The following is a 21,911-nucleotide window of genomic DNA, read 5'->3' as shown; positions in this document are numbered from 1 at the left end:
CACTATGGAGAACAGTATGGAGATTCCTTAAAAAACTAAAAATAGAATTACCATATGACCCAGCAATCCCACTACTGGGCAAATACCAGAGAAAACCATAATTTAAAGAGACACATGCCCCTCAGTGTTCATTGCAGCACTATTTACAATAGCCAGGACATGGAAGCAACCTAAATGTCCATAGACAGACGAATGGATAAAGAAGATGTGGTACATAAATACAATGGAATATTACTCAGCCATAAAAAGGAACGCAGTTGGGTCATTTGTAGAGACGTGGATGGATCTAGAGACCGTCATACAGAGTGAAGTAAGTCAGAAAGAGAAAAACAAATATTGTATATTAGCGCACATATGTGGAACCTAGGAAAATGGTACCGATGAACCAGTTTGCACGGCAGAAATAGAGACACTGATGTAGAGAACAAACGTATGGACACCAAGAGTTTCGGGAAAGCAGTGGGGGTGGGTGGTGGTGGTGGTGGGATGAACTGGGAGATTGGGACTGACACGTGTACACTGATATGTATAAAATAGATAACTAATAACCTGCTGTATAAAAAATAAAAAATAAATAAAATTACAAAGAAAAATCAGTGTGGTGATTTCATCCTCAAGGAGGTGGAAATTGGTTCTTGGGGTTAAAAAACTTAGGTATTATAATGGATTGTGACCCTCCAGTGGGCATAGTTGTTTATAAATAAACAAGACGGTGGTATTAAAATTTCATAGTAGGGGATGATTAGAAGAAAAATATCTAAACTGGCTTCTTAGTTAATTAACTAATGGCAATCATGTTTTAAAAAGGTTGAGTAACACCAGTATGAGGAATAAAGCAGAGGTGAGCGCTGCTGCGGACGGGTGCTGGGGGGCCAGTCTTCTGGAGTGGGTGCTTACACAGCGCCTTTGAGAAGTATGGGGGCCGTGCGGTCCTCTGGGAAAAGCGTTTTGGGCAGATGGAATGGCCAGTGCAAAGATCCGAACGCTGGGACTGTCTGGGAAGTTCACAGGAGAGCAAGGGATGGCGTGGACGGGGCCCTGTGAGCAGACAGGAGTGCGGCAGGAAAATACGTCAGTGGGCAAATCAGGGAAAACCCTGTATTGGATTATTGTTAACAATCCTTCGTACAGTTCAGTGAATTTCTGGTATATTTGTATTCAATTTGTATTGGATTGAGCACATGAAAGTGGTTCCATCTGACTATTATTTTTAAAGCATCTGTCTTGCTCTGTGCGGAGAACAATCTCTGGGTGGCCGAGCATGGGAGCCGGGAGACCGATCAGGACGCTGGTGTCGTAGGTCCAGGCGGGAGAGGTGGGCAGCTTGGCCTTGGATGTCAGTCAAGAGGTGAGAACTGCCAAGTGCTGCTACTGTTCCCTGGGATGGAGAAGGCTGAAGGTGGATCAGGTTTACTAGGAGGAAAGCCAAGGGTTTATTTCTGGATAGTCAGCATAGTGATGATATTCAGAGCCATGAACAAAACCCACATTTATATCTGAAGTACATTGTCGTCATCTCAACATCCTAAATTTTCACAAAAGTGAATAAATATATTAAGTAATTTTAGGGTTAAAATTTATGAAACATATTGATTGTCTAAAATGCCTACTGCATTGTTATATTTCATTAGTTAAATATCATTAAGAGAGTAACAGCTTTCACAGGGGAATTTTAATTTTTATCAATTTGGGATGTAAGGTAAAGTGATACTTTGGGGCCAAGAGGTTACTGTTGGAGAAACTTCATTATATTTTTAATGAAAGTTGAATTTAAAAATTAGCATTCAGACCTTGTCATTAGATAACAGTAAGTATAGAGAAAAATGGACAGAGTCTGTCAGCAGCATTGAATTTAAGAATCCTCAAAACTAGACAGATCTTGCTGAGCTGCTCCTGATTTAACAGTTAAACAAGATAGAGTTCAAGGCATGGCTTAAGATGAAAGACGAGACTGTCACTGAGAATTAGTTCCTGTGTTTTGTTCTTTCAGGATTTTTTCTTTTTTTGTTGGGTCTTATTCTGTTTCCGTGCCGTTTACCGTAAGCAGACAATTGTATAGATGATTAGACTCATGTCTTTTGCTATTGGCAGGGATTTTCTTGTGTGAAACTAATAATTAAACATGTAAACATTGGATTTTTTTTTTTTAGTTTTGAACTGTATTAAATTTATTTAGATAAACAGAACACAAAATGATGGTGATAGAAAAGTGACATTTTTATAACTAAATCAGTGAGGAGTAGCATGTTACATTGCTCTTTTACTTGGAAATATTCCAAGTTCTTTTGAAATAAGATATATAATTCTTCATTATTTAGTCTTAAACAGAGTCCCTTAAACACTGGGTTTTTAAGACAATATATTAGAACTTCTAAATATGAAAATGATAGCAAAATTCTTAGATGCTTGGGGAGGTGACAGCTGGCGCGAACCCGGTGCCCCTGCATCGGCAGGCGGACGCGCAACCGCTGCGCCACCAGGGAAGCCCCTAAACACTGGGTTTTTAAGACAATATATTAGAACTTCTAAATATGAAAATGATAGCAAAATTCTTAGATGCTTGGGGAGGTGACAGCTGTAAAATACAGGGCTCTATTCATACCAGGGTTTAGACACACAAAGTCTGTGAGTAGTTTTATTGAGATTTTAGGCTTTATTAGTGGAATTCTTTACCCATTTCTGTACCATGGATGCCACTGGTAATCTTGTGAAGTTTATGCACCCCTTCTCAGAATGGTATTTGAAAATTTAATAAAATACATGAGATTGCAAAGAAATTATATTGAGTTACAGTCATCAAAATATTAATAAATCCAAGTCATGATAAAGTAATACATATGCTTCTAAACTAATGCAGTAAATATCAAGATTTAGCAGTGGGCCTAATAACTATTGTAATTTATGAATAATGAGGAGGATAAATAATATTAGTGATTATCCAACACTGTATGGTCTATGGAAATATCTATGTTTCTGTTATTCATAGGTATTGCTAATAGTAACTTGGTTGTTGACTGTGTTCATAGTTAAAGGGAAATGCTGAAGGTCAGTTAGTTAGGGGACTGAAAATAAAGAGGAGCTATTTTTTTCCATTCAAAGTCCCTGACACTCTGAATTCTATTCATGGACCTGAATCCAGTTTAAAGAGTATCAAAGGGGCCTAGACACGTAAGTATTGTGTTAACTATTATTAACTATTATTGTTAGTGGCATGTGGTGATTCATACAGCAGCTCGTCACTCTCTGAGATGGCCAGGATTTGTCATTTTATAGTCGCCACCAGAATTTTTCTCCCAGCCTCACAATTTTAAAGAAAAAACTCCCAAATAGCACCAGTTCATCATTTTGAACAAGATGACCATTTAGAAAAATAGATTTTATTTTTTAGGACAGTTTTAGATTTACAGAAAACCTGAGAAGATGGTACAGAGAGTCCCTATATACCCGACACCCAACTTCCCCTCTTTGTAACATCTTACATTATTTTGGTACAGTTGTTACAATCAGTGAATCAACAGGATACATTAATAAACTGAAGTCCATAGTTTATTCAGTTTTCCTTAATTTTTACCTAATGTCCTTTTTCTTTTCCAGGATCTCATCCAGATACCACATTGTATTTTCTGCTTAGGTTCCTTTTGGTTGTGACAGTTTCTCAGACTTCCCTTGTTTTTAATAGCCTTGACAGTTTTGAGGAGGACTGGTCAGGAATATTGTATAATGCCCTGTATTGGAATTTGTCTCATGTTTTTCTCCTGATTAGACTGGGGTTATGGGTTGAGGCAGTAAGATCACGGAGGTGAAGTGCTGTTCTCAGCATGTCACATCAAGGGTATATGCTACTAATGACTTACTGTGGATATTAACCTTGGTCATCTGGCTGAGGTAGTGTTTGTTAGGTTTTCCACTGTGAAGGCATTCCCTCCCTGCCTTTCCATACTGTCTTCTTTGGAAGGAAGTACCTGTGTGCAGCCTGTGCATAAGAAGTGGGGAGTTATACTCTCCATACTTGAGGGTGGAGTATTTATGTAAATTATTTGGAGTTTTTTTGCGTGGGAGATTTGTCTCTTCTCCCTCATTTATTAATTTATTGAATCATTTATTTTTATCAGTATGGACTCATAGATATTTATCTTATGCTCTGGGCTATAATCCAATATTCCTTTATTTTGTTGCTTAAATTGTTCCAGCTTCAGCCGTTGGGAGATCCTACAGTAGGCCCTTCTGCCCCTTTGACCCACCCCATCAATGTGGATTATATGGAGACTGGTATTAGAAACCAGGATCTGTTTGCTGGGTGTACTTATTACTGCTGGGGTGTCATTTCTTTTATTTCCTCTCACCAGACAGAGTATTTGTGTATATATAAACCTCTATATATATATGCATATCTATAAACATTAGTGTATGTAACCATCTGTATCTGTATTAAGCTAAACATAATCCCTTAATGATGTCTGTAACTCTAAACCATTACCACATGGATTATTCTAGCCTTCTCCTCCCCTCTGTAAATTCTCAATCCAACATTGGAAACTTGGCCTCCACCATCATCTTCTAATTGTTCAATTTCAGTGTACAGAAATGGATATAATCAGAGTTGTCGATCCATATCCCCATGGCAACCAACTTTGTCAACTAGGGAACAGTGCTTACGTGCAGTTCCTTTTGCCTTTGGTCTCACAGATGCCACTCATTTCAAAATTGCTTAGGTCATCACCTTTCCCACCACCCCTTCAATGAGGTTTTTATGTATTTGTAATAGAACTATATATTCTTTTATGTATTGTTTGTAATAGAACTAGGTTCTTTTTTCACAGCCTGCATTTCTTCCGGGGAAGAATGTGCCAGTTCTCTTGGCATATTAGATTTTCAACCTGGAAGATTTATGATTTTTCCACTTCTCATCTCCTGCATGTAGTATTTTACTCAATCATACTATTTACTTCTCTGAAAATTTTCCTGGACCTGCTCTCTCCCCTTCTGTTTCCACAGCTACCACTTGAATTCAGGCCATTGTTGCCTCATTCCAGGATCTTCCAGGAGCCTGCCAGTCGCTCTCCCATTCTCCTCTTGTTCCAAATCCCACAAGTGCAGTTTGTCCCATTTTCCCATGACCGAGAACTTGAATTACTAATCTAATGCCTATTATAACTTCTGTCTACAAGCCATGTCCTTTCAAGAACTCCAACCTCGTCTTCCGAGTGCCACCTCTGAGTTCACAATGTGGGAAGATATTCTTTGTACCCAAGGTAATCTGTTTGTTCCTTCTCTGATCCTGCAGTTATAAACTCTGGAATTCCCCTCCCACACTGTTTGTTACAGCCTGAAAAATGTGATTCTACATCAGCATCTTTTTATGGTTCTACATCAGCATCTTTTTATCTGAATAACTTTTTGCCCCATTTTGAGGCCTTCACTATTTTGTGTCCCCTCTGTTCTTTGTATTCATTTTTTAAAGATTATTTTGGCCAAATGTTATTTAGGTATTTCATATATGTCTGTGGGTTTCCCCTGACATTATAAGGTTTTTTTTTTAAGTTATTTATTTATTTTTGGCTGCGTTGGGTCTTAGTTGCTGCGCGTGGGCTTTCTCTAGTTGCGGTGAGCAGGGGCTGCTCTTCGTTGCGGTGCGTGGGCTTCTTGTCGTGGTGGCTTCTCTTGTTGCAGAGCACAGGCTTTAGGCGCCCGGGCTTCAGGAGTTGTGGCTTGCGGGCTCTGGAGTGCAGGCTCAGTAGTTGTGGCACACAGGCTTAGTTGCTCCGCGGCATGTGGGATCTTCCCAGACCAGGGCTCGAACCTGTGTCCCCTGCATTGGCAGGCGTATTCTTAACCACCGTGCCACCAGGGAAGTCCCATTATAAGTTTTAAATTTCTTTCATTTACTTTATGCTTACTTCATTTTGTCTAAGACACAATGTGTTAAGAAAATACTTTTAAAAATAAATATAAAATAGTAAATAAAATAAATAATAAAGTGAATAACTGTCCTCATACATTTTGCTTCAGAAAGTTTGTACCAGTACATATACAAGTATCTGTTCAATAAATATAGACTTCAGTGCAGAAGCCACATCTTCAGTTCATACAGTACTTGGCTGCCCAGTAAGGCCACATTTAATAGTATCCTTGCACCGGAAACTGTGCCAGCTTCCAGCAGTGCAGGTGTTAAACACAGGTGCCCAGTGGTTGAGGCTTGGTATCAGAATGGTTCTGTTCTTTGTTTGAAGCCTGCTCACACCTCACTCTGTTTCTTCTGCTATCACGCTCACCCCTCTTGTGCTTTGTCTTTCTAGTTTGATTGGCTGCTATCCTGCTTTTCTACTCCTGAACCCTTTTCCTAACTTCCACACTTTGTCTTCCCTTTGGTGGCTGTTCTGTTTGGCATAGTGCTGGGACTTCCTAACCTCGTGCCAGTCTTCACAGAGGGCACCAACTAGGTTGTTTTGGCCCATTTCATGGGCTCTCTATCTATTATGTATCACCTGTGCTACACAGGTGAGCTATCTGAATTAATTGGTAAGTGACTCTCAGGAGAAGCAAGTCTTTGCCAGTTTGGTCTGTGTTTGCTGGAATTAGCATGGACGTCACGCGTACAGTCCATTGCCAAACATAGCATGAGCCTGAGGATATGTGTTGGATATTGTGGTAAAGGAAATGGTTTTGGGACCTACCTTTCTTAGACTTAATTTTTTAGAGCTGTTTTATTCACAGCGAAATTGAGGAGGAGGAAGGTAGAGAGATTTCCCATGTATCCCTGTCCCTACTACTGGCATGCAGAGCCTCCTTCCATGGACATCTCCCACCAGACGCTACAGCAGTCACAGTTTATGAACCTACGTTGCTGCATCATCACCCAAGGTCCATAGCTTCCATTAGAGTTCACTCTTGGTATTAGGTAGTCTGCGGGCTTGGACAAATGTATAATAACATAGATTGATCTAAAATTACAGTATTACACATAGTATTTTCACTGCCCTAAAAATCCCCTGTGCTCTACCTGTTCATCCTTCCCTCCCCGCAACCCCGGCAACTGTCTTCATAGTTTTTGTCTTTTCCAGAATGTCATATAGTTGGAGTCATACAGTATGTAGACTTTTCAGATTTGTTGCTTTCTTTTTTAAAAAAAAATTAATTTATTTATTTTTGGCTGCATTGGGTCTTCATTGCTGTGTGCGGGCTTTCTCTAGTTGCAGCAAGCGGGGTCTACTCTCCGTTGTGGTGCGCGGGCTTCTTATTGCGGTGGCTTCTCTTGTTGCGGAGCACAGGCTCTAGGCATGCGGGCTTCCATAGTTGTGGCAGGCGAGCTCAGTAGTTGTGGCTCGGGGGCTCTAGAGCTCAGGCTCAGTAGTTGTGGCACACAGGTTTAGTTGCTATGCGGCATGTGGGATCTTCCCGGACCAGGGCTCGAACCCGTGTCCCCTGCATTGGCAGGCAGATTCTTAAGCACTGAGCCAGCAGGGAAGTCCCAGATTGGTTTCTTTTACTTATTAATATGCATTTAAATTTCCTCTATGCCCTTTCATGGCTTGATAGCCCATTCCTTTTTAGTGCTAAACAATGTTCCATCCTCTGGATGTACCAGTTTATCCACTCACCTACTGAAGGGCATCTTAGTTGCTTCCAAGTTTTGGCAGTTATGAATACAAAGCTGCTATAAACATCTGTGTGCAGGGACTTCCCCGGTGGTCCAGGGGTTAAGACTCCATGCTCCCAATGCAGGGGGCCCTGGTTCGATCCCTGGTCAGGGAACTAGATCCCGCATGCTGCAACTAAAAAAAGATTCCACATTCAGCTAAAGATCCCGCACGAGGCAATGAAGATCCTGTGTGCCCCAACTAAGACCCAGCGCAGCCAAATAAATAAATTAATTAAAACAAGACAAAACATCTGTGTGCATATTTTTGTATGGACACAAGTTTTTAACTCGTTTGGGTAAATACCAAAGAGCATGATTTCTGGATTGTATGGTAAGAGTATGTTTCATAAGAAACTGCCAAACTGCCTTCTAAGATGGCTGTACTACTTTACATTCCTGCCAGTGATGAATGAGAGTCCCTGTCGTTCCACATACTTGTCAGCATTTGTTGTCAGTGTTCTGGATTTTGGCCATTCTAGTGGGTGTGTAGTGATATCTCATTGTTTTAATTTGCATTTCCATGATGATATATGATGACATGTGATATGACATCCTTTCATATGCTTATTTGTCATCTGTATATCTTCTCTGGTGAGGTGTCTAAGTCTTTGACCCATTTTTTAATTAGTTTTTTATTGTATTATTGTTAAATTTTAAGAGTTCTTTGTATATTTTGGATAACAGTCCTTCATCAGATGTGTCTTTTGCAAATATTTTTCTCAGTCTGTGGCTTATGTTCTAATCCTCTCAATACATATTATCTTTTATGGAATAGAAAAATTTAATTTTAATGAAGTCCAATCTATCAATTATTTTTTTCATGCATTGTGCCATGGACGGTGTGTCTAAAAAGTCATTGCCAAACTTAAGATAATCTAGGTTTTTTACATATGTTATCTTCTAGGATTTCTGTAGTTTTGCATTTTGCATTTAGGTCTGTGATCTGTTTTGAGATAGTTTGTAAGATGTGTCTAGATTCTTTTTTTGTTGCACATGGTTGTCCATCTGTTCTAGCACCATTTGTTGAAAAGACTATCTTTGCTCCATTGTATTGCCTTTGCTCCTTTGTCAAAGATCAGCAGACTGTATTTATGGGGGTCTCTTTCTGGCCTCTGTTCTGTTCCATTGATCTATCTGTCTTTTCTTTTGACAGTACCACAGTGTTTTGCTTACTGTAGCCTTATAGTAAGTCTTGAAGTAGGCAGTGTCAGTCCTCCAACTTTGTTCTTTTTCAATTTTGTATTGGCTATTTTGTGTCTTTTGTCTCTCCATATAAACTTTAAGAGCAGTTTGTCCATATCCATAAAATAGCTTGCTGACATTTTGATTGGTATTGCATTAAATCTGTAGATCAATTTGGGAATAACTGACATGGACATTATTGAATCTTCCTATCCATGAACATGGACTGTCTCTCCATTTATTTAGTTCTTTGATTTTTCTCATTCTTTCATCAGAGATTTGTAGTTTACCTCATGTAGATCTTGTACATATTTTGTTATATTTGTATGTATTTCATTTTGGGGGGTGCTAATTTAAATAGTATTGTGTTTTTAATGTCAAATTCCCCTTGTTTATTACTAGGAAAAGTGATTGACTTTTGTATATTAACCTTGTATCCTGCAACCTAGCTATAGTGTCTTATTATTTCCAAGGGTTGTTTTTTTTTTTCCCTTCCCCATCTTTCCCCTTTGGTAGCCATAAGTTTGTTTTCTATGTCTGTGAGTCTGTTTCTGTTTTGTATGTAGATCCTCTCTCAGTATTGAGTGCTTACTACAAGCCAAACACTGATCTAGAAACGAGATTTATAGTGAACAAAGCAGTGTCTTGAGCTTACATTTTACTGGTGAAGATAAACAACAATAAAAAAACAAATAAATATATAAGTTTGTGACAGGTACTAAAAAGAAAAATGAAGGTTAATAAAAGAGAAAGGAGAGTGGTAGGAGATGAGAACAGAGAAGCCATAATAATCTCTTCTTTTTCTGAGTAGAAGGGAAGTCATTGGATGGTTTTGAGCAGGAAAGTGATATTTGATTAATATTCTGAAAAGATCATTTCCTTGAAGTTCAGTAACTTACCATAACTGTGGCATTTTTCATCTGTGTCAGTTTTATGGTGTGCCCTTTGTACAGTTTTCTTATAGTATGTTTTTTATTTTCTTTAGGTACACCAATGATGTAAATTTGAACTATCATTTTTCTCTTTTCTACATCAGTTGTTTGCTCTTGTGTTTAATTTTTGTCCATTCTGGTTTGCTTGCTTTCCACAAGCTTTTCCTTCATTTTTTTTTTTAACTGTATCTCCCTCCAACCATTCTTTTTTATGGAGCTATTTTCATTTTAGTTTTCCTTTTCCTAAGATCTGTGTGTTCATGTTTCATTACTTCCTGTCTCTCAGTAGCACTACCTGAGATCTTACAGTTTTTCTCTGACTTATTTTTTTATAGAGGTGAGATTTACTAGGTTTTTATGGATATGTGATTTTTTTGCACATTGTAAAAGATGTTCCTTGTGATACATTTGGCATTGATTTTAATCTGTCACATGTAAGTGATTTTATTTAGTGAATATTCTTCATTTGTCTTTTGTTTTTTCTGCCTTTCCTCTCATTTCCTTACCATATATTTATATAGATTGAATCCTGGCCCATTTTTGATTATTACTCATCTTTCAATATACAGATTTCTTCCTTGGCCAGTTATTTGAAGACAGTTTCTGGGTATATAGGACTAGGGCCATGTTCCATCATAGCATGAATTTCTTACTATGCAGGGATGTATGTGAGAGAATTCTTTGAGCATTTATGCTCAATAGCTGCAGTAATGCTTCTCATAATGTCATTTCTTTCCCTTAATTGCCCTAGCCATAGATTGTTTCCAGAAAATATGGCTTGTATAATTTTTCATTCAGTCCAGCCTTTCTTTCTTCTTTTTCATGCCAGATTGGGTTCAGAGTTTCCAGCCACAACCTGTGCGTATGTTATCACTGAACCAAGGAAGAGATTATTTGCATGCCGCTTAGTTTGGATAACTGTGTTCTGATGATATTTTCTAAGATCTCCAGCCATAGGTCATTCTCTCCTGGAGTATTCCTGCATTTCTATTTGATCATTTAATTTTGCTGGCCATCCTCATATATTTTGAGTTAGGATAACAGATTCCTCATAGGTTTTATAATTTCAATATCTGGACCATATGCATGTCTATTTCTATTTTTTTCCTCTGGATTCTATTTCTTGGAATCCTGGTATTTTCTGATTGAATGCCAGGCATTGTGTATGAAAAATAATAAATGCTCTGGAGCCTCCAGAGAGGCTCCACCCTGAACTCTGAGATGCAGCTGGTATGGAGATAACTCACCTTGATCCATTCACGGACTGAGCTGACTCAGGGCTGGGTTGAAGTCTTTGTAATCTTTGGTCTTCTGCTGATTCATTTCCAGTCCGAATTGTAGCCATCAACACAGGTCCCAAATGAAAGCCTGTGATGTTATTAAGGGCCCTCCTTGAATAATCTACGATTTCTTACTCCTGAGTACAGTGACATTGCTGAAAACGCTAGTCTGCTTTTCAGAGTATTTATTTTATCTTGGTTTCTTGGCTTCCTGCCCTGCAGATGTTAAGAATTTGCCAAATGCCTTGAGGAGAAGCTGCTTGTGTGGAGCTCCTTTCTCTCAGGGATTTCGGTTCCTCAGCTCTGGCTGCTCGGCCACCCTCTGCTCTGCTCTGCTTTCCTTGCCCCATTCTCATCCTTCAAGATTGGAAAATGCCTCAATGGTAAAAGCAGCTTGCACAATGTGGGCTCACCTCTCTGGTGTTTCTTCCTCTGGCCCCCTAAGTCCTAGCTGCATTGGAAGTTCTCCAGTGCCTTCAAATAGATAGATTTCTTTTGTATCTTTTTGGGGTTTCAGTTGTTCTCAGTGGGAGCATGACGTGTTGCAAGCTACTTCTTCATAGTCGGAAATTTAAGTTCCTCTGCTCTCCATTAAGATGGAGTTTCATTTATGTTTCTAGTATATCTTGTCTCTCTTTGGTAATTTCCAAGAGAAGGAAAACAAATCACCTTTTTTCCACCATTTAAAACTGGAAGACAAAAGAAATATTCTTTTCTTTATTTCTTCCAGTAAATTAACATTTAGGAAAGAGGGAGAGTTTAGGATATATATTGAAAAATTGAAACTATCTTCTGAAAGAAACTCCTAAAGCAGAGGCATCACTAACAAAGAGGCAAAGTGAATCGGGTGTATAGAGAAGAAATCTGAGCATCTGAATGTGTCAGGCTTTGAGCTAGAAATTGTACATACTTTAAAAAGTTAATCTACATACCATATTTTTACATTAGACATAATTATTTCCATTGCTCAGATTTGGAAGTTATGGCACCAAAATTTAAATTATATACCTAATTCATACTGTAGTGAAGAAAGAATGAAATGAACACAGGATGTTGGGGCTGTAATACCATTTAATGGAGAAAAGACAGTCTCTTCAATAAGTGGTGCTGGGAAAACTGGACAGCTACATGCAAAAGAATGAAATAAGAACACTCCCTAACACCATACACAAAAATAAACTCAAAATGGATTCAAGACCTAAATGTAAGACCGGACACTATAAAACTCTTAGAGGAAAACGTAGGAAGAATACTCTTTGACATAAATCACAGCAAGATCTTTTTTGATCCACCTCATAGGGTAATGGAAATAAAAACAAAAATAAATAAATGGGACCTAATGAACCTTAAAAGCTTTTGCACAGCAAAGGAAACCGTAAACAAGACGAAAAGACAACCCTCCGAATGGGAGAAAATATTTGCAAACGAATCATCGGACAAGGGATTAATCTCCAAAATATATAAACAGCTCATGCAGCTCAATATTAAAAAACAAACAACCCAATCCAAAAATGGGCAGAAGACCTAAATAGACATTTCTCCAAAGAAGACATACAGATGGCCAAGAAACACATGAAAACCTGCTCAACATCACTAATTATTAGAGAAATGCAAATCAAAACTACAATGAGATATCACCTCACACCGGTCAGAATGGGCATCATCAGAAAATCTACAAACAGCAAATTCTGGAGAGGGTGTGGAGAAAAGGGAACCCTCTTGTACTGTTGGCTGTAAATTGATACAGCCACTATGGAGAACGTACGGAGGTTCCTTAAAGAACTAAAAATAGAATTACCATATGACCCAGCAATCCCACTACTGGGCATATACCCTGAGAAAACCATAATTCAAAGAGAGTCATGCACCCCAATGTTCATTGCAGCACTATTTACAATAGCCAGGTCATGGAAGCAATCTAAATGTCCATAGACAGACGAATGGATGAAGAAGATGTGGTACATAAATACAGTGGAATATTACTCAGCCACAAAAAGGAACGCAGTTGGGTCATTTGTAGAGACGTGGATGGATCTAGAGACTGTCATACAGAGTGAAGTAAGTCAGAAAGAGAAAAACAAATATCATATATTAACGCATGTATGTGGAACCTAGAAAAATGGTACAGATGAAGCAATTTGCAGGACAGAAATAGAGACACAGATGTAGAGAACAAACGTATGGACACCAAGGGGGGAAAGCAGCGGGTGGTGCTGGTGGTGTGATGAATTGGGAGATTGGGATTGACATGTATACACTAATATGTATAAAATGGATGACTAATAAGAAAATAAATAAACATTAAAAAAAAAGAATGAAATGAATACAAGGATGTTGGGGCTGTAATATTATTTAATGCTTAAACTTTATTTTAAATGTTTATCTTAGAATGAGTATAAAAGGATACTATTTGGAACATCATCCTAACCTTTTCTCATTACTGGAAGTGTAATCATTAAAATGAAAATTGATTATCCTTTTAGCTAATGCTTGCTTACCCTAATTTTAGATAAAGTACCTAGTTATAAACACCTTTATCTAGTTCCATAAAGATAAAATATTCATAACAATGTAAATGTCAAATAATAAGGAAATGATTTAATTATGTGATAATTTTGACGACTGTGGAAAAATGAAGTGCTTTTGATAAAATGGTAAGTAAATAAAAAAATGAATGAAAAATTTGTGCACAAACACTGCAGCTATGTAATAAGATATTCCTGTACACTTACGATACTACATGTGTCACTTATAACCTCTGTATTAAAATATTTGGGTTATGAATTTCTTTTTAAAACATATTATTACATTGCTTTTATAATTTAAAAACTTTCTAAAACTTGAAATGAAGAGCAAATAACTGCTGAGTACGCACGTAACAAATACAGATTTATTAAGTTTCATAAGGAGAATATAACCTTCCGGAGGCTGAGGACTTCACCTCTTCTATTTACTGCTATGTCCCTAGATCAGAATAGTGCCAGGTTCACTAAATATTTGTTCAGTGAACGAATGAATGGCTAAAAGCATATAAACACATTAGCCTTACTTTTATGGTAGAAAGCACTCCTTTTTTTAAAAAAAAGACTTGGTTAATTTAGAGGTTGGTTTAGTTTTTATTAGTATGGTTTATGATACATTTGTTTTTTCATATTCTTATCTCTCATACGTTGTATTTTTTCTTCAGGCTATTTAATGATATAGAATTGTTATAAAGTTAGAGGCTTTCTTAACAATGACCTGTTATTTTAGAACCAGATGATCAAAGAACTGGAGTCCCGTGTCCAGCAGCTGACTGGAGAAGCAGAGAACAGTAATTTACAGAAGCAGAAATTAATTCAGGAAAAATTGGAACTTGAGAGATGTTACCAGATAACATGTAATGAATTACAAGAAGTAAAGGCAAGGTATTGTCTGAAGTCAGATATCTCTCAGGTGTGGCTATAAAGTACTGATATTAACTCTATTAATTATCTGCTAAAATTAATCACACTTGTGCATTTAACTTGGGAGGTTTCCAATCTAAATGCTGCCCTTTGTTAAATTTTTTAAAGTACCATTTAATATAAGAAGCATACTGTTTAAAAACAGTTGATAAAAATGTGGATACTTATTTGATATATTGAAAGATAATTCATTTGGATTTGGTTGACTAAAAAATTCCATTTTAGAGATTGATTATAAATATACTGGAAATAGGTTTTATTCTCTGATTGCTTTTAGGTGCAACACACTGCATAAAGAGAAGGATCATCTTGTAAATGATTGTGAGCAAAACATGAAACTGTTACAAACCAAATATGATGCTGATATAAACCTTCTGAAAAAGGAACATGCTCTTTCAGCTTCTAAGGTACTATAGATGCTGGTAGATGTAGCCATACAAAGTACTTATTTCCTTTACTCAGCATATAGCCAAAGGTAGTAGAAGCTAACTACTGTCTGGCATTTAAATTAGTCTCTCCTTTGCTTAATTTAATGCTAAGTGTCTAATATATAGCATAACACAAATATTTAATGAACTAAAATCTGCTATAAATTAACCCTTTTAATTACCAAAGTTTTTAAAGGAGGAAACATAAAAATCCGAGAAGAAATGTTCAGTTGTATTAATAATACATATTTTGGAGTAACTCTATACATTATTATTATTATTTTGAAATCTTGGTTATGCTTTAGTTTTCCTGCCATCACATACGCTTATATGAGCCCACAGACACCCTCAGGGACACCCACACACTTTTGTGTCAGATAATTGAAACTTTCGGCAAAGAAAATCCTATCGCGTCAATACTAAAATAGTCAATTACTTGATATTTCATGAATTAAATATTCCAGTGGATTTGGTTTTAAAATTAAAATCTAAAAAGTTTTCTGTATACCTGTTCTTTTTACATCAGTATTATATTTTCATAACTTTAAATGCCATGCAGTACTTAATTTATCTTTTTACTTTAAAAGATTTTTTAACTTAAAAATTTAAAAAAATTCAGATTTATAGATAATTTTAATTCTAACTGAAGCTTAAGGGGGGAAAAAAGTTAAATTTCTTCAACCAGAAGTTTGTAGGATGGTAGAAAAATCAAAGTTTCATTTTTTAATTATTTTCTTAAAATCTTTTTAGGCATCTGGTATGATTAAAGAATTAGAACAGAACATCCGTCAATTAAAACAGCAGTTACAGGAATCAGAACTTCAAAGAAAGCAACAATTAAAGGTGAGTCCTGTATTTTTATACAGAATAATGGCTAAAACTCACCTTTCCTTTTCTTGGTGTATACATATAAATGAGAGTCGATGAAAAAAACTCAGAAATGCAGGTAGCCATTTCTGATTCTTTTATCGCACTGTATCATTTTTCATCTTATTTACTTGAACAAAAGTAGATGCTAATGGGATATAGAGTAAAAAGAACAGTAATTTTAATTTGAACAATCTACTTTTTTTTGAGATTAGTTAAAAGAATAAACCTTATTTAAATATATTATTATTTTAGAATTATTTTCTCTCTTTAAATTATTATCTGCCATTCTTTATAATTTCTCTGTTTCTTTTTCTCTTTCACACCTTTTATTTATTTATTTATGTATTTGGCTGCACCGCTCGGCATGTGGGATCCTAGTTCCTCGACCAGCGATTGAACCCATGCCCCCTGCGGTGGAAGTGTGGCGTCCCAACCATTGGACAGCCAGGGAACTCCCTCTTTCACACCTTTTAGATCTTGCCTTTTCTCTCATGGTCAAAAAATACCAAGCACTTCTATATGATATAACTTCAAACTTATTATTTTCATGTTGATTCATTTGGTCATTTTTAAGTGATCTCCTAATTCTAAGGGTCAGAAAGTTTCTCTTTCACTGTAAAGTATGTACCTTTGAGAGTGGTAACATCTTCAGATAACTAAGGTTTTATGGCCTCCAACATAAAGCTATGCATGTTTCTAGCTGTAGTTTAGAAAACTGGACAGGTAGGGCTCTCTTAATAATATGCAAAACTCAAATAAGGTTTGTCATCAGAGAGATTGATTTGTTTCATTAGATTACCAATTTTATTGACCCTAGAAGCAATTTAAGTATAATAAAGGTAAATATTTATTATTCACAGGATCAAGAAAATAAGTTTCAAATGGAGAAATGTCACTTAAAACGCACCTATGAGAAAAAGGTAATATGTTTCATGGGAAGCTATGACATTTAAAATAGCACATGAGGCAGTTAAGAATGAAGGTTGATTTTTATACAGCCGTGCATTCCAGCCCTTATTTCTGAGTTCATTTCAGTTAGCCAGTAATCAAATTTTTCTTCTTTTTCATGTTTATAAACAGCTTCTTCAGTTTGATTTTTAATTATATCAACATTAAAACACCACTTCTATGTTATATTTGAGTGAAGAGTATTATTATGTTCACCTTTCATAATAACCTGTTGAAAATATATTTTCTTTCTGCCAGTAAAAATGTGATGTGACTGTTGGGTGTTATTTTCTTCTGTTGTATCATATGTGTAATAAGAACTCTAAGAAATTAACCAAAGAATATGAAACAGTGAAAGCATTGTCTACTACGATCGATTAGTAAGAAGTGGATTAGTCATTGTCTCTCGTGATTTAGAGCAGTGACTGTAGTGACTGTTTCTACTGGTGCATGCTGGTGTCCTTGTTACCAGTAACAACTAGGGTCACTGCCACACTGTTGACACCTTCGGTGATAAAGTATAGAATTCTGTATGTCTGTGACTTTCAAACTTGAGTTTTGAATTTGTTGTTTGCTGTATAACTGTAATTGAAATAGCAAAGATTTTGTTGCTGCTTTTGTAATTATTTACAGTTCTAACATCCACCAAATTAATCCTCTTGTAAAATACCCACATAATGGAAAATGAGGAAAAAGTTACCCCTTCGACTAATTAAAATACATACAAATTAAAATTAGACAGATTTTATAGCACACAATTCTTAATAGATGTTGTAATACCACATCTTATCTATGCATATCGTCACAGCAGACATGCATTAAATGCTTTCACGGGGCGAGGTATCACACCAGGCACTGTATGCAGGGGCGGGGTTGAGGGTGAACTAGCCATAGACGCTGCTCTCCAGCAGGTTAATGTCTGGGGAGAAGAAGGTTTCTGTCCTTTGGAAAAGTGAGTATTTCTTCTGATGTGCATTGACCTAAATATGTGCTCTTTAAAATTATAATTAATTTTCTTATTGTTAAAGTTTTTTTCCCCTGCAGTTTTAATACAGCTCAATGCAAGATACTGAATATATTTCATGCCTACAAAATGATATCTGAACAGGAGGGAGAAATACTGCTTTCACTGAAATAAAGAATTTTTTTGGTTTCTACTGTTGAGCCATGCAGCTGCTTAACAATCTGACTTACCCAGAGCAGACCATGCACTATCATAAGCCTTGCTCCCCACTGCCTGAGGCATCCACATCCTGTGGGTGTACCTGTTAGTCCTTTGTTCTTTCTTTGGGCAGATGTCTGGCTCCCATCCATCAGGGACACCTTCCTGGCCTCCTGCTCTCTTACACTCCGTGGTCAGCCCTCCTCCTGAGTGATGGTATCTGCTTACCTGTGAGCCCCAGAGGGTTTGGTACCAGGAGGAAGGCGCACACTGACTAATATTACAAGATTGTATTCCTACCCCAAAGTTGAGTCCTCCTACCCCAAAGTTGAGTCCTCCTATCCCAAAGTTGAGTCCTCCTACCCCAAAGTTGAGTCCTCCTACCCCAAAGTTGAGTCCCCCAGCATACAGAGTTGGGGCTGGAGAGGCAGTCTCTCCTACCACGGTCTTTTCTTGGCTGTTCGGCCACTGAGTAAACTCAGGTTTCTGCACCAGCCCCTCTGCCTGATGGACACACACAAGAAACAGAATGTTAAAGCTCAGTTCATCCCTAGCCAGCCACCTTCCCCCATCCTATTCTGTTTCACTTCAGGGAGCAGACCTAAATCCTTTTAATAAGGCATCATAACTACAGCTTTTCCCTTTCCGTGAGCTATCAAGTGGTCTCCTTTTAAATAACGTAACTAGTTAAGGAGTGTTAATTGTTTTCAGTGTAAATAAGACGTGTTTAAAATAGCAGCCATCTGTAAAGGAAAATCAGTGCAGTTGTACATATTGCATACGTTCTAACATTATTTGTATTGGAAGAAAATGGCGCTCAGCATGCCACTTTTTGTTTTACAATTAATTCCATAATCTCCCCCTTTTAAATTGACATCTGTTCTTCTTTCTTTATTAAACCTGCTGTGATCTCAGCCCTTGAAGATTTGATGTCCTGTACCCCCCTCAGGGAATATCCTCTTTGACTGCTCAGAGAGCTGACATAAATCTTACCTAGCGCCAGACTGTGTAACCGGATAGCCAAGTGGGGTGGATAGCGCTTTTGTTTGTGTCTTAGACAGTGTTACAGGTGTGTGCATTCAGTAACTTTTGGTATAAAACTAAGTTCTGGATATCTGTTCAGGAGGAGGAAATGCCATCTGAATGACATTATTTCCTCATGCCAACAAGAAAGCAGCATCAGAGTCTAACTTGTCTTTGAGGTAAGAGAAGCAGCATCAGATGCTGTCCCGGATTTGAGCACACACGCATCATCTAATGGTCTTTACTGATCTCTGGTGGCTATTGCCTGCTCTTAAGATCTTCGAACATCAAACAAATAATAGGTAGTAAAACTAAATTTCATTGTTTGAGAAAGTGTCCTAATCTGTTAAATCAGGAAACGGTTAGGCTAAATGATTTTACTAGCAAGGAAACACCTGCCTCCTACAAATAACCTGTTGCCTGTTTTCCAAACAGGCACCAGAGAGTTAAAAGATGGTGCGTTTACCGAAAGAAGTTCATGAGACAGATGTTAAGCATGTATATCCTAAAATGTGCTGGAATTGAAATATCTACTTATAATAATTCTGATGTAACTGTGTCACAGTTGAGATCTAAAGTCTGATGGAGTTCAAAGTTATTCCAGTCTTTAGTATTTATGTATAGTTCTTTTAATTAGGTTAAAAAAATTTAAAATTTACACAGTTCTATGTGTATTGCATAGTGTTTTCCAACTACTACCGGCCTAATTTTCTTCAAGAGGACAGGTGTCTTGAGTGAAGCTTTAAAAAATGAAATTGCGCAGTGAAATGATTTATAGAATTCATGGCGCGCAACGCACCGTATTTGTCATGGTGAGAAGCAGAGCGGGCAGTGTGGTTGCAAGCCACGGTGGGGCGTCGGCTGGTCCGCGCGTGAGTCAGCCGTGGTTCCAAGCTCTTCTTTATGCTGTGCGGTCTGCCGCCACCTGTTTCCTTGCACATAGCAAACCTCTTTCTTCTGTATACAAGCACACCTTTCTTGATAACTTAACTTCTTAGGGTGTAAGGGGATGAAATCTACATTTACTAAATGCTCGATAAATGTGCTTCTGGCCACCTGACTCACTCATTTACGGCAGATGCCCATGTTGGAGAATATATGCTGTATCTTTATCTATCTGGTTTGTGTTTTCATTATTTAAATTATTAAAATTCATTTTTGATGCTAACTATATAGTAGGGAAAGGATTGCAAGCAAGTCAATTTAAGGCTTATTTCCCACTGCCATTAACACATTCAGAAGCAAAGGTTGGCAGGAGCATTATTGCTGTCACCCCCAGCTCTCTGGAATATAGGTAAAAACTAAAAGTATAACCCCAAGAGTCCCTTTAGCATTCAATACAAATATATTCAATTAAGAACAAATAAGCAAAAAACAAACCCAGAACAGCATTTATTGACTATTCTAGCGCGGGCCAAGTGTTGTGCTGAGTGCCGAGGATATAAAAATAAATGAGAAACAGCTTTTCGCTTTGAGGAGCCACCAGCTCAGAAGCCTGTGCGTTGTTGACACATGCATGTTTCACTCAGAGGGAAGGCTCTCATTCTCCCGCCCAGATAGTCTCATTCCTGCTTTAGAAATGGTCCTAATAGTTTAGAAGCGATAAATTAGATCAAGGTGCTTGGGTAGCACAAGCCAATCAGGAAGTGGCAGCTAGAACTTGACCAAGGTTAAGATTGAATCGTGAGTGGTAAAAAGTGCTTACAAGAACTCAAAATTCTTAGCAATTCAGGGGCCATTTTCTGAAAGGGCAAATAGTCCACAGGGAATTCCATTATGTGGCATGCTGTATTGTGGTTTTGGGTGTTCATAATGACCTTGAATTTTCAAGAAAATGTTTGTGTATAGAATATTCAGTCTGAGGAGGTGATGGTAATTAACATTGCTGAGCATTTATCATGTTCCCAATATTGTTCTAAGAGCTTTACCTGGAGTCACTTATTAACTCATCACAATTTTTGAAAAGCATGCTCATCCTGATTTCCGTCCTCATTTTCCAAAGAGACGACTGAGGCACAGAGTGTCGAGTAGCTTGCGAAGGGGCGAAACCTGTGCAGTCTGGCTCCAGAGCTTGCGATCATAATCACCGTGTAACCTTAATAGATTTTTCTCAAAGTTGGTTCAGTTTTTGACATTTTCACCAAAGGGGGTATATCTCAATTATGCTAGTGTGCAGAGAGTCCTGAGTCCCAGGAGAAAACCGAGCAGGAAATCGAGGGGAAACCCTGCTAGTGCAGCCAGCTGGAGGCCAGTGTGTCAGGTGCTGTTGACTTGCCAGCGACTGATCGCGGCTCCTGTGAGGTTTCCATGTAACGTGTGGTTTCGCAGAACCCGAGACCTAGTCTGTGGGGTGAGGGAAAACCTCCCCAAACCCTCCTGGGGATTTCCTGGGAACTGGATTTTCCCTGCAGCTCTGAGGAGACCTCGCTAGGGGACTGGGACAGGAGCAGGGTTATGCCCCCCGTATTTTTTTTTTTTAATCAAGCACCAAATCTGAACAGATAATACTCTGTTTAAGAATGAGTAAGAGGGGGCTTCCCTGGTGGCGCAGTGGTTGAGAGTCCGCCTGCCGATGCAGGGGACACGGGTTCGTGCCCCGGTCTGGGAGGATCCCACATGCCACGGAGCGGCTGGGCCCGTGAGCCACAACTACTGAGCCTGCACCCTAGAGCCCACGAGCCACAACTACTGAGCCTGTGTGCCACAACTACTGAAGCCCATGCACCTACAGCCCATGCTCCGCAACAAGAGAAGCCACCTCAATGAGAAGGCTGCGCACCGCAATGAAGAGTAGCCCCCGGGCTTCCCTGGTGGCGCAGTGGTTGAGAATCCACCTGCCGATGCAGGGGACGCGGGCTCGTGCCCCGGTCCGGGAGGATCCCACGTGCCGCGGAGCGGCTGGGCCCGTGAGCCGTGGCCGCTGAGCCTGCGCGTCCGGAGCCTGTGCTCCGCAACGGGAGAGGCCACAACAGTGAGAGGCCCGCGTACCGCAAAAAAAAAA

General features: G+C 38.4%; 1 protein-coding gene across 15 annotated transcripts in view; it reads left to right on the top strand.

The window, feature by feature from the left end:
• The window catches only part of CEP112 (centrosomal protein 112), a 415,833-nt gene that overhangs the window by 90,992 nt on the left and 302,930 nt on the right, over positions 1-21,911 (top strand). For 12 of the 15 annotated variants that reach the window (XM_055090371.1, XM_055090379.1, XM_055090374.1 and 9 more), the window contains 4 exons: positions 14,286-14,440; positions 14,733-14,886; positions 15,658-15,750; positions 16,638-16,697. In XM_055090371.1, the coding sequence (XP_054946346.1) occupies positions 14,286-14,440; positions 14,733-14,886; positions 15,658-15,750; positions 16,638-16,697 (462 nt within the window). The remainder of the gene's footprint in view (positions 1-14,285; positions 14,441-14,732; positions 14,887-15,657; positions 15,751-16,637; positions 16,698-21,911) is intronic. The other 3 variants (XM_028498151.2, XM_055090375.1, XM_055090377.1) reach the window with 2 other exon arrangements.

Source organism: Physeter macrocephalus, chromosome 14 (assembly GCF_002837175.3).
Source record: "Physeter macrocephalus isolate SW-GA chromosome 14, ASM283717v5, whole genome shotgun sequence".
Taxonomy (NCBI): domain Eukaryota; kingdom Metazoa; phylum Chordata; class Mammalia; order Artiodactyla; family Physeteridae; genus Physeter; species Physeter macrocephalus.
Note: the sequence above shows the minus strand (reverse complement) of the source record. Positions and strands in the feature narration are given on the sequence as shown.